The following is a 12,868-nucleotide window of genomic DNA, read 5'->3' as shown; positions in this document are numbered from 1 at the left end:
CAGAGGATAGCAGGAACCAACAGCTAGTCAATATAACATGTGTGTCATACTGGGCCCTAGCTGCCTTATCATAGGGATGTAGAGTTAGACAAGTGGACGGACTGTCTGGATCAGAGGTCTAGGAGTTGGAGTGACATTAAGCCTCCTCTGTTTCAGTCTGCCCCCCCACGCCCGCCCAACTCTTTGGGGCAAGGTGGTCCTGATTGTTAGATTCTGGAGAAGGAGATGAACTTGGGCATAGTCCCGGCAACTCTTCAGTAGGCCACGACAGTCCGAGAGCCCACAAGATGAGTGTGGTGGCTTGGGAGACCAATCAAGTCCCAGGGTGGTTGGAACTCAGTATCTAGAGGAGGGCTGCCAGCTCCTCCCTTGGTGCTCATTGACCATAGATAGATTTGAACCCAGGCCTGGCCTGGGGCTAAGCTGAAGGGAAAGTGAAAAAGAAAGGGGGTCTCAGTGGACCCTGGCATAGGGTTGGAAAGTCCCCACAGAGATCAGGACTTCTGGACTCGTTACTCTTTGTCTCAGCTCTACCTAGGAGCATGTCCCAATACCTGGATGTCCCCAAACCATAATGCGAGGCCAGCTTGGGTGATCTGCTTGCCCTTGACTCTGATAGCTCCCTCTGTGGTTCCCGAGTCCCCTCTCTTGGGTTAACTGCGTGCCGCTTGCCCTTTCTCACAGTGAAGGCAAAGCACTGGGGTTAGCTCTGCTAAGAGCTTCAGTGGTACTGTGTGCTGGTGTCTGTCCGAGGAGCCTGGGACAGAGGGAATGAGCAAGCCTTTCTGCTGTGAATGGGAGAAAGGAGGCAGAGGCTGGAGGGAAGGTAATTAGATCCCGTTGCCCCACAAGAGGCAACTCTAATTTTTATGAGCATTTAAATGATAATACATCATCCTAACGATCCTCTTTGAGAGTGATTATTGTTTCATATTACTTAGGTGTAAAAATATAAGCACCATGTAATTAGGGACCCAGTGTAATAAACTAATACAGATCGCCCGTTCGAACAAAATGAAGGTAATACAATTATGGAAAAGACACTCTTGCTAAGGCAGGGGCCCTTGAATACCCCAGGAGGAGTGCTAATATTGCCAGAAAGCGATCAGGATCTGACAGGCTAACGAGGGCCTTAATTAAGTATGAAAAACTGTGGAGCAAATGCACGTGGAAACTTTCTTCCCCGGCTCCTCCTTTGTTTTGAAAAGGACTCCGCAGCCAGTGCTGAGCCCTCCCTGGTGGAAACTCCAAGGACCCTGTCTGTGGGAAGGAGGCTATCCTCCCTGGAGGTCCTGGCCTGGACTGCTTGAGAGATGAGGGATGAAGGGTGGACTTTAGGGTTAGGGGCAGGGGCTGGCCTGGGCTCTGGGTTTGGACAGCTGCTTCAGCAGACCTTCCTGGGGCATGTTGCACCCAGTCTTGCTCCCAAGCACAGGGAAAGCAGGTGGGACAGAAAGAGTTCGGCCTCAGGATCAGGCGTGGATATTCATCATGGCTGTTACATTACTAGGTAGGAAACTTAATTGTTGCCAGTCATGTGTGCTTTGTGAATTCTCACCTAGCTGTGGTTCTCATGGGTACTCCATGGATCACAAGCAGCAGCCCAACATCATCATCATCATCATCATCATCATCATCATCATCATCATCATCAGGGCATCCCTACTACACAGAGCTCTAAGGCCTAGTGAACACTGAAGGCTTCCAGGGAGTGCTATGGGAACTCCTGACCTAGGGTGCCTCTTGGACCAAGACTCCAGCCTGAAAGGTGACAGGCTGGTATTCCTCAGCCCAGCCAAGCTTGTGGTGAGTGTCTTCAGGTGGGGGATAAACTTGGGGGGCTGGGGCAGTGTGGCTGTGCTCCTTCAGGCTCTCTGTAACTCTCTGCTCTCTGCCAGCCTTCCCTTTTCCCCCCACTCAGATCTGGGGTCTACCCCATCCCAAACTCAGCTGTGTCCTAGCCCAGTGATCTGGTGATGGAGTCTAGAAATCAGGATTTGAAAACTCCAGATAGCTTTAGCCCAGGTTCAGAACAGTGTTTCTGGCTGGACTCCCCCTCTCAGTGGGGGCTGAACTTCCAGAGAGGAAGAGGGAGGAGAGGACATACCTAAGCTCAGGGCCTGGCTTGCCAGTGCTGAGATGCCTGGCTTTTGTAGTGCCATGCAGCAAGGGCATCACGCCTTTCCTTCTGGGAGAAGTAGACTCAAGAGCCAGACAGTTTCCACTCTCAGCCCCCCACTTTCCACTGGGGTGTCAGGAAGAAGCTTTGAAGACTCTCCTGCATCTTCTTTATTCTTTCTTGGGGTGACTGCCTGCCTCCTCCTCTGGAGATGTCAAGGCCCTATCTCCTATCTCAACCTGCTGCAGGGCCAAGCCTCAGTTGCATCTTTCCTGTGTGTGGACAGGATGCATGTTCCTGTTCTTCCCCAGCTCTGGAGATTATGGGCCCCCTTCATTTACTATCAGACTGTGGGCGCTTTTCTAGTTATCAGGGTGCTAAGATTTCTTTATTTGTTTTGAGGCAGGACCTCACTATGTGTCTCCAGCTGACCTGAAACTCATTGTGTAGACTGGGATGGCTTTGATTTCACAGATATCTGCCTGCCTCTGCCTCCCAAATGCTGGAACTAAAGATGTGTGCCACCTCCAGCAGAGTATTTTTAAGAACCAGGCTCTAAATTCTTCTGCCATTTGGCTGTTAGAATTTAACTCCACAGTCTCTTCTCACACCCTTAAAACAGACTGGGGACACCTTCTAGCTTAGGAACACAAGTGTAAGTTGGCTCTTCTTTCTTTCCTTTTCGAAGGAGAAACTGGGCCCAGAATGAGGGGGAGAGCTCAGCCAGGGTCCAGGGGAACAGAAGAAAGGAGAGATACAGGAATGGCGAGACATGGATAGAAAGGTAATGTCCCACAGGTAGGACAAGAGGCAGAGCGTCAGCAAGTGAGGGGTAGAGAGCATCCACAGGGCTGACACTGTGTTTGTTGAGTGGACCAAGGCCCCTGGAGAGCAATGGACAAGAGGAGATGGGGTAGCAAGTGTGCTGGTTGTTTTTGGCAACTTGATACAGACTAGAGTCATCTAGGAAGTGGGGACCTCAGTTGAGGAATTGTTTCCACCGGTTTGGCCTGTAATCAAGTCTTTGGAGCACTTTATTGATTAGTGGTTGATGTGGGAGGGCCCAGCACACTGTGGGCAGTGCCACCTCTGGGCAGGTGCTTCTGGGCTGCCCAAGAAAGCAGGCTGAGTTAGTTATGGAGAGAAATCCAGGAAGCAGCGTTCCTCCATGGCCGTTGCTTTAGTTCATGCCCCTGGGACGATCCTGCCTCGAGTTCCTGTTCTGAATTCCCTCAGTGAAGCAACCTGGAAGTGTGAGATGAAATAAGCCCTTTCTCCTTCAACTTGCTTTTGGTCAGTGTTTCATCTCAGCAGTAGAGAGCAAACAAGAACACCCAGGAAGCTTGTATTGCCCACAGGACGAATGTAGACTTAGGCCCTTGGTCTGCCTGAACTGAAATCTGACCCCATGCTCCCAACCCTGCATCTGCCCTTACCATCCTCCAAGGTGGTGGCATTGATCTCACTGGACGAGGGCCCTGTGCCCGCCCGGTTGAAGGCCTGAACCACCACGCCATACTGAGCGAACTTCTTGAGGTTATCCAGGGTGTAGACCTCACTGTCCCCGGTAGCCTTCATCTCCACGATGCTGTACTGCCCATTGCTGCCAGGGCTGTTCTCTCTGTAGCCAATCTGGTATCCCCGGATGACTCCATTCTGCAGTTCTTTCTTTGGTGCCTGTGGGCCAGGGGAAGGGCCGAGGACAAAGACACAGTGACACTCTGAGATGACTTTGTTCTTAAAGCCAAGGACACATCATCAGTCTGTGCCTAGACCTTGGAAGGTTCCTGTTTCACTTGGATTGAACCCTGAGGTCCTTACCATGGCTATCTGGCCCTCTGTGACCATGGCACTCAGATGCCAACCTGTTCTTGCCGGGCTCTCGACTGTCCCCACTCTGGTCCCTCTCCTCTGTCATATCCTTGAGGAGAGACCTCCTTCTTTAATAGACGACCCTTAGCTGTTAGTGGGTTGTTCTGGTCTCTGGCCAGAGGCCCTGGTTTTTGTTTTTTTTTTTCCCATGGCACCTGACATTCTAAAGAGTTTACTTATGTGTTTGAATGTCTGCCTCAGTACAACCTAATGTCACGAAGATGAGGTATATTGATTCTTTTTACTGCTGTATTTCTGTGTCTATAATGATGCCTGGCATAGAGTGGTCCCTGAGTATATACTTAATGTATGTATGCATGTATGTATCAACAAACAGGGACATTTCTTGTATGCTCAGGGGCCAAAAATAATTGGAACCTGAGACAAAAGTGATCTGAAGGAGAGCGATGTGAGCAATACTTTTAAATAAAGGAAAGTGTCCTATGATTCCTGTTCACGCACACTGGGATGATCATTATGGATAAAAAACAATGTGGAAAAACCAGAGCTCTCTGGTGCTGCTGGCAGGAATGTCAAGTACTACAGCATCAGTGCAAACAATCTGGCTGTGTGTCAAGCAGCCAGACGTTGAGTTACCGTAAGATCCACATGATCGTACAATCCTACTTCTGGACTGAAAGCAGGGACCCCACGACTTGATGTCCATGTCCACAGCATCCGCAAGGGATGAATGGATCAGTGAGATGCGGTGTATCCACACAGGGGAATACTATGCATCCAGGAAAGGCATAAAATGCTGACATAGGCTATTGAATTGGTGAACTCAGACATTGCACTGGATGAAATAAGCCAGTCACCAAAGACCAGCACCATCAAGTTCCCATTACAGAGGGTTCTGAACTAGGCGAATTTACAGAAGCAGAAAACAGGAGTCTTTAGGGGATGGGAGGAGGGGAGAAGGGTATAGTTCAGTTGAGGTGATGGACAAGTATTGAAAATGCTTCATGTGATGGCTACACATCTCTATAAATGTGCTTAATTGGCATGGAACTGTATTTTTTTTTCTTTTTTTTGGTTTTTCAAGACAGGGTTTCTCCATGTAGTTTTGGTACTTGTCTTGATCTCACTCTCTAGACCAGGCTGGCCTCGAACTCACAGAGATCAGCCTGGCTCTGCCTCCTGAGTGTTGGGATTAAAGGTGTATGCCACAGCCATGCAGCTGGAAATATATTCTTTTTTAAATTAAAAAAAAATGTGGTGTGTGTGTATGTGTGTGTGTGTGTGTGTGTGTGTGTGTGTGTATGTTTGAATGTGTATATGAGGGTATGTGCATATGCAGAGACCCCAGGTTGATGACAGGTGTCCTCCTCCATCATTCTCTACCTTAGTTTTGAGATGGAATCTCTCATTGGTTGTTCTAGTACTTGTTGTTTTGGCTAAACCTAGGACCCTCTTCTCTCTGCTTCCCAGTACTGGGATTGCAGATGCATCGGAGCATCAGGCTTCTATATGACTTTGGGGATCTGAGCCCAGGTCTTTAGGCTTACCCAGAAAGCATTTCACCCAGTGAGCCATCTCTCTAGCCTCCCGATCAGCTCTCTTAAACGTGACTTATAAGGTATAAATTTTATACTTAAAAACTCCTGAAGACAAAGACCAAACACAAACAGAGAGTGCTTGATTTCTGCCTGGCCCAGACCCTCGGGAATAGGCTGGGTTGCCCTGGGCACAGTGGCCAAGGGTGGAAGTGTGATGAGGCAAGAGGCCTGTGGGCAGCACATAGATGAAAAGTCAGAGATGTCAAGAGGGTGCTGGTGGGAATGAAGGACCAATCCCGGAGGGCCAGAAGAACAGACGGGAGAACATTCTACCAGCATGAGCACAGACTGGAACTTTCTCATCCCAGCTTGAGTCCTGCTCCTGATACAAACTCTGCCATATGTAATCACATGCACATATAAAGGTGTCTTGAGAGAAAATGTTGCAACACAAACAGCAGAATCTTATATGACCTCTGGCCCCCACCACCCCTACATGAGTGTCTGTGTAATTCATGCCTGTGAAGTACTATAAACACATGTTCAGATCCTTCTGAACACACACCCTAATCCCCACACCTGCCCAAGGCTAGATGCAATTAGATCCACAAATAGAAACTTGCTTCTTTAGGGACTGGGCCTGCCCATCTTTAAATTGAGATAGAAAGCCACCTCTGTGCATATAAAGCCAGTTAGAACCAGAGGTTTGAAGACAATGAAGTTAATTTAAAAGCCCACCTTCTATTGTACTAAAAAATAGTGAGATAAAAAACAATTAAGTTCGTAAAACAGCCCCACTGTTTCTTTTAATTCAATGAGTGTTTTAAATGAATTGCATTTTAAGCTCACTGTTAACTCAATAAAATTAAGTTTTTAATTTAACGTAATTGTTTTGAACTCACTAAATAGGTATGTGCATGTGTGTAATTGACTTGACTTTTTGCTATTGCCTGAATCGTCTTCTCTGCACTTGGGCAGTTCTGTGCAAGTAGCCCACAAGTGGACAAATCTCTGCAGCTGGGGCTTGTGCATACTCACACACACACTTAGATACCTATTGGAGGTACACACTCAACCTCAAGAGCACAATACACTCATTCACACACTACATATACTCTGCTACTGCACACACATATACTCATATACTGCACACAGGCACATCATTATACAATGCCAAACTATTTTATACATCCAGGACTGTGTATGCCATGATCTATCCCAGTACATATCACCCAGTTCTGTCTGCATCATGCTATATACATGTATACTTGACCAAGGGCTACTTATGGCCAGTTATATATCCCTGTGTGTATAACCCAGGGCTATCTATACCACAATAGACACCTATGCACATGACCCAGGGCCATCTATGCCATGATATATGCTGGTACACAAGCCCACAGCCACACATACTGGCAGAAGTCCTTGGCAAGCACTCAGGTACCCCTGATGTACATATATATTTCATAAATTTATACAAATCTCAACAGAGCTTACCCCCTCTTTCATTTCACATCTCCATCCCCCCCTACAAACACACATTTGGGATTTAAATCAATCTTAACAATATATTTCTCTGAAGCATTAAGGGATCAATAGGGCTGATTGCAAATTTATAACATAAAGCGGGGGTGATCCATCCCACAGAGAGTCTTAAAGCCAAGTGACTTATCTTTCAAGTGAATCTTTATTTTTCATTAATCTATTCTCAGTGTTAAAAAAAAAATCCCCACGAGAAGTCAGTCCCTAAATTTATTGACTTGCTGGCTCATTCTGAAGTTCTAACTTTCTAATCAATTTTATTTTTCATTATGAGACTTTGGAGAAATAAATTTGATTCTAAATTTTTATCGACCTCTGGGTCAGAGCTTTGTAGCAAACACCTGGGTGTTTAACATAGTTCTCTGGCTCCACCTCTGGGCTCCCTCTGTGTAGTCCCAAGAAACGAGTTCAGAACTAAGATGCTGACAAGATGGGGTGGGACTAGGCTTACTAGGCTTTACCTTCAGCTTCTGGAGAAAGCTCTGGAGCCCAGATCTGAATCTAGAGGGCTTTTTCTAGGGGGCATGTCTGCAAGGGATTTCTAAAATCAGGTTAATGGAGATGGGGACACTCAGCCCAACAGTGAGTGGCTCCATTCATGGATGTCCCTACCAAATGAAAAGGAGACAATGAGCTGAGCCCAATCCTTCCTCACTCTGCATGCTGACCATGTATGCTACCCTCTGTGGCTTCCCAACCATGATAGGCTGAACCCTCACAACATGAACCCAAACTGACCCCTCCATCCTTAGTTGCTGATGTCAGATTTTTTTTTTATTGCAGCAACAAGAAAAGCTGCTGGTACAAGGCACCAGGCAGGACCACATCTTCTACCATTTCTCTGGGTAGGGAAGAGTCTAGGCTGCTGCTGTGTGAGTGTGTGTGCATACACATGTGGCCATGACCATTGCAGGAAAAATGTCTAGGCCCTTCTCACATTCTTCCACGTTCAAGTCACCCCTCTTAAAGAGCTCAGATGGAGGGCTAATACCATTTGGATTTTCTGGTTAGGAGTTAGAGTGAGTACACGGCATTAGAACACTGGCTGGGAAGACGAAGCTACTCCAAGGTCCACTGTCAAGACTACAATGTACTTAGTGGACCAAAGCCAGGTCCAAAAAAGGTGTTTGTCCAAGAACTCTGTTCAGTATGCTGCAGCAGAGAGATGAGTCTGGGAGTCCCATCTGTGTGTCTTGCTCTCTGTCTTACACCTGAGTGACTATAGACAAATCACTTTGAATCTCTACGAAAATACCTTTCCGGGTATTTTCACTTTATCATTTTTATCATTTCATTTTATTATTCATAGGGAGAGGGTCAGATGAGTTCCTGTGGGAGCAAGCCCTGAGGACTGGATGCTGCAGAGTTGCCGAAGACATGGAGTCACTGGGTCAGCTGTTCATGTGGAGGGACAGAGAACAGGACCAGAGTTCCCTAGGAGTGCCCTGACTCTTGATTCTGCTCATCTCGTGGCCCATCAGTGGAGTCTCCTCTAAGACATCCTGAAGTGGCAGCTGTCTGAATTCTCAGCCCCTTAGCACTAGCTGCAGTGCACACTGGTCACTGACCTCTTTTCTCTGAAGATTCCACAGGCCTAGCAGGTCAGCGAGTGGTTTCCAGTGGAGAGATGGCTCAGTGGGTAGACACTTGCTGCTAGGTGTATGGTCTGAATTGTATCCCGAGGACTCGTGTGGTCGAGGGAGAGAACTGACTCCTGCAAGCTGTTTTCTGACACCTGCCCTCTGTACATGTGTTGTTTGACACACGAGTGTGCATGCATTTGTGTGCAGGAGCACACACACAGACACATAGACACAGACACACACACACACAGACACAGACACACACACACACAGACACACACACACACACACAGACACACACACACACACACATACACACACACACACACACACACACACACACCCCTGACTTTACCCTGATGCTTTAGAAGGAGAAATTTGCACAAAATCAAACCCAGTTCCTTTTGTTTTTTTTTTTTTTTCCTCCAGACAGGATTTCTTTGTGTAGCTTTGGTGCCTATCCTGGATCTCTCTCTGTAGACTAGGCTGGCCTCGAACTCACAGAGATCCACCTGGCTCTGCCTCCCGAGTGCTGGGATTACAGGCGTGCACCACCACCACCCGGCCCAGTTCCTACTCTTTTATACCACATTGGGTTTAAGGATGGACTGGTAAGTGGGCGCAACCACACTGGCACTGTCAAATTCTTTATCTCCTCCCTTGCCAGAGGGCCAGGGTGAAAGGGAACAAGGATTGAAAAGGGACCTCCCCTTTCCCTTTTCTCTCCTCCTACTCTTCCAATATCATTGGACCTAGTGAGAAAACAGGTATGGATATTATATGAAAAGAGACCAGTGAGCCTGCCGGATTCACAGGTGAGTCAAGGAAGGGCAGACAAGATGGCATCTCACTTACCTTCCAGGTCACTTGGATACTCTGTGAAGTCACTGGTTGCAAGGTGACATCCATAGGGGGCCCATCAGGAGCTGGGTACACAGAAGAAGCAACACTGAGTCACATCCTGGTAGAGGAAACAACCCCGTGTCCTCATGTGAACCTGGAGGACGGCTGAGGAGGGAGAGGCAGCTGATCTTCAGAGTGGGACGTGGCAGTTATTACTTTATGATCATTTGTAACATTGCACACATTTGTCTTTGAAATGTTTCTGTATCATTTTGTTTCACAATAGCACATATAAGAAAATACATCAAGAGAAATCATGTTTAAATTTTTATTAAAAATCTGGGGCTAGGTTAGATAGTGGTGGCGCATGCCTTTAATCCCAGCACTTGAGAGGCAGAGGCAGGTGGATCTCTGTGAGTTCGAGGCCAGGCTGGTCTACAGAGTAAGTTCTAGGACAGCTAGGGTGGTTACACAGAGAAACCCTGTCTTGAAAAGCCAAACCAAACCAAACCAACCAACCAACCAACCAACAAACAAAACCAAAACAGAACAAAATCTGGGGCTAGGTGGATAGCCCAATCAGGTGTTTGATTTGCAACTCTGAGGACCTGAGCCCTATCCCCAGAACCCATGTAAGAAAATCTGAGTGTAGTGGTGTGCACTTGTAGCTCCAACGGTAGGCAAACAAAAGCAGGTAGATCCCTGGAGCTTTTTGGACAGCCATCTTAGTCTGCTTGGTAGATTTTAGGCCAGCAAGAGACTTTGTCTCAAAAAAAAAAGTGGATAGTACTTGAGGAACAACACTGAAGGCTGTCCTCTAACCCCCCCAATACACACATATATAAGGACATTTGCACCCTCCCCCACACTATGACAAAGGTCACTGGCCCAGGGAACCCAGACTCTATGCTTTGCAGAGCCAGAGCGGGAAAGCAGTGCAGGACCACAGACAGCTCCCCGAAGGCCAAGAGGTAAATAAAAGAAAACAACGACAAACAGTAAAACAAAAACAACCCTGCCTTCTCAAAAACCTCTGGCCTCTTATGACTCATAAAATGCATTTCTGTGAGTGAACAGGGTGGGTGGAGGTCGATGATGTCCATGAGGCTCAAGACTATGGGCAGTGGGGGCAGAGGACAGGAGAGGTAGGTGCTCACCAGCCTCTTCCGTGCTGATGGTAAGCTCCTTGCTCGGTTCGCTGCGGCCAATCTTGTTGAAGGAGTACATGCGGATGCTGTACACAGATGCCGGGTGCAAGTCCACGATGTTGGCTTGGTTGATGGTTGGGGAGATGTTGCGTGTGGACTGCTTAAAATCCCAGGAATCTGGAAAGGAGACAGCCATTTCAAAGCACAGCCTTACATATTCTGGGACCTGTCCCTCCCCAGCCTCAAGTACCAGCCTATCCCAGTTCCAGCTTGGATGTCAGAGGGGTCCAGTTCACGTCAGCAGCAGAGAGAAGAGCCTTAATAACTTCACAGGGACTATAAAGGGTTCATTCGAAGAAGTTCCAGCTTGGGAGAAGCCAGGTTTTCCTTTGTCCTGAACAATGTGTGAGCTAGACTGCAGATGGGATCGGACAGGACACGTTCTACTGGCTGATAAGATCATCACTTGTTTGCTGTCCCTGGGGTCTGATGGACAGTGCCTTCTTATGGCACCGTTTGGAACATCCGTGACTTACCCATGGTGACTGTGAGATACCCCATTCACCCAGTGTCCCTGTCGGGGAGGGGAAGCGAGGACTCTTCCCCTTTACTCTGCCCTCTGCTTCTGTGTCTCCCTTCCCTGAGCATCCGCGAGGTGGTCTGAGAGTTCTGAGTGAGGTCCAGGGGGAGGGGCAGACCAAGTGCTAGACTAGGCAGCACAACCCCACCCTCTTTCCTGTACCAGCAACAAAAATGAAAGGTGTCAGAGTCTTCAGAATGAGGGACCAAAAAAAAAAAAAAAAAAAAAAGGATGAACATGTTCACAACTCAATTCCTCCAAGGAGACTGGCAGTCCGTTCCAGGGCTAATGTTTAGCAAAATTGTAGAACATGGAAAATGCCAGATAAATGCAACTCAGGGACTATAAACATTATGCATCTCCAGAGGAACTCAGCCATTCATCCATGCTTGCTGTGTTCCTACTAGGGGATTCTAAAGCAAGATGGAGAAGGGTTGCAGTTACAGTGATGGCTGAGCCAGGACCTTCTCAACTCAGAGGGCTTGACCAGGTGTTCCCCCCCCAACCCCCACCACCCTGATCTTTTTAACACTTCTGGAAAAAAATGGCGAAGACCAAGGAAGCAAGCTAATGGTGGGGCTTCAAAGGCATATTCAGATACCCCTGCTTTTTGTAATAGTCTGTGTTTAGAAATCCACGGTGGCATACAGTGTCCTGAAAAAATTCTCAGGGAAAAAGATTAAGCCACATCTCTACAGTTTGACTCCAAAGGCAGGAGAGGAGACTACAACTGTAGGCAGAGTTTAAGAGGATATTTTTAGGCATGTGTGTATGTGTGTATATGTGCACCCACATGAGTTAGCATGTGTGTGGAGGCCAGAGGACAATCTCAGTGTTCCTCAATCACTTTCCAGCATAGGTTTTTTTTGAGTCAAGGGTTCTCATTGAACCTACAACTTACTATTAGGTTAGACAGGGGATTTTTTTTGTTGCCTCCCTCAATGCTGGGTTGCCAGTGCATGCCACTGTGCCTGACATTTTTATGTGGTGTCTGAGGATTGGACTCTGGCCCTCATGCCTGCAAGGCGAGCATGTTACTGAGTGAGTGATCGCCAAGCCCTTAAGAAGATACTTAAAACTTTTATTACATTTATTTAAATTAGTAAATAAATAAAATGTATGTGTGTGTATGTGTGTGAGTGTGTGTGTGTGTGTGTGTGTGTGTGTGTGTGTGTGTGTGTGTGTGTGTGCATTCAGGCCAGCATGTGTATATGGAGTTTAGAGGACAACTTGGTAAAGTCAGTTTTCTCCACCATGTGGGTCCTAGGGATCAAAAGATCATCAGGCTTGCTGGCAGTGCCTTTACTCACTGAGCCAGCTTGCCAGCCTGAAATACATACATACATACATACATACATACATACATACATACATACATACATACATAGCCCGAATACATCAGAATCCTATCCTTTCAATTCTGGTTAAATGAGATCTTGATGCCTTTAAAACACAGCTCTCAGCTGCACAGGCTTAGCATCTGTGAAGGGCATCGGCCCAGCTCCCATCTGTAGTTTTGCATTTAATTCATCAGTTGCTGGAGCCAAACCAACAACATGGCAGGCTGTGGATGCTCAGAAACACATTATTTTCCTCTTGTCTTTAGAAACACCCCAGCCACCCAGAGAGTCACTCGGTAGCTGACAGGTGAAGCTAGACTTGCAAATAGCAGGTTGTACCTG

At 47.3% G+C, this 12,868-nt stretch overlaps 1 protein-coding gene across 2 annotated transcripts in view; it reads right to left on the bottom strand.

Annotated features, from left to right (window-relative positions):
• Dscaml1 (DS cell adhesion molecule like 1) overlaps window positions 1-12,868 on the bottom strand; it is a 334,350-nt gene that overhangs the window by 31,496 nt on the left and 289,986 nt on the right. For both annotated transcript variants that reach the window (XM_036192440.1, XM_036192441.1), the window contains 3 exons: window positions 10,616-10,783; window positions 9,471-9,541; window positions 3,556-3,796 (listed from right to left, as the gene is read on the bottom strand). In XM_036192440.1, the coding sequence (XP_036048333.1) occupies window positions 3,556-3,796; window positions 9,471-9,541; window positions 10,616-10,783 (480 nt within the window). The remainder of the gene's footprint in view (window positions 1-3,555; window positions 3,797-9,470; window positions 9,542-10,615; window positions 10,784-12,868) is intronic.

This window comes from Onychomys torridus, chromosome 7, assembly GCF_903995425.1.
Source record: "Onychomys torridus chromosome 7, mOncTor1.1, whole genome shotgun sequence".
NCBI classification, from domain to species: Eukaryota; Metazoa; Chordata; class Mammalia; order Rodentia; family Cricetidae; genus Onychomys; species Onychomys torridus.
Note: the sequence above shows the minus strand (reverse complement) of the source record. Positions and strands in the feature narration are given on the sequence as shown.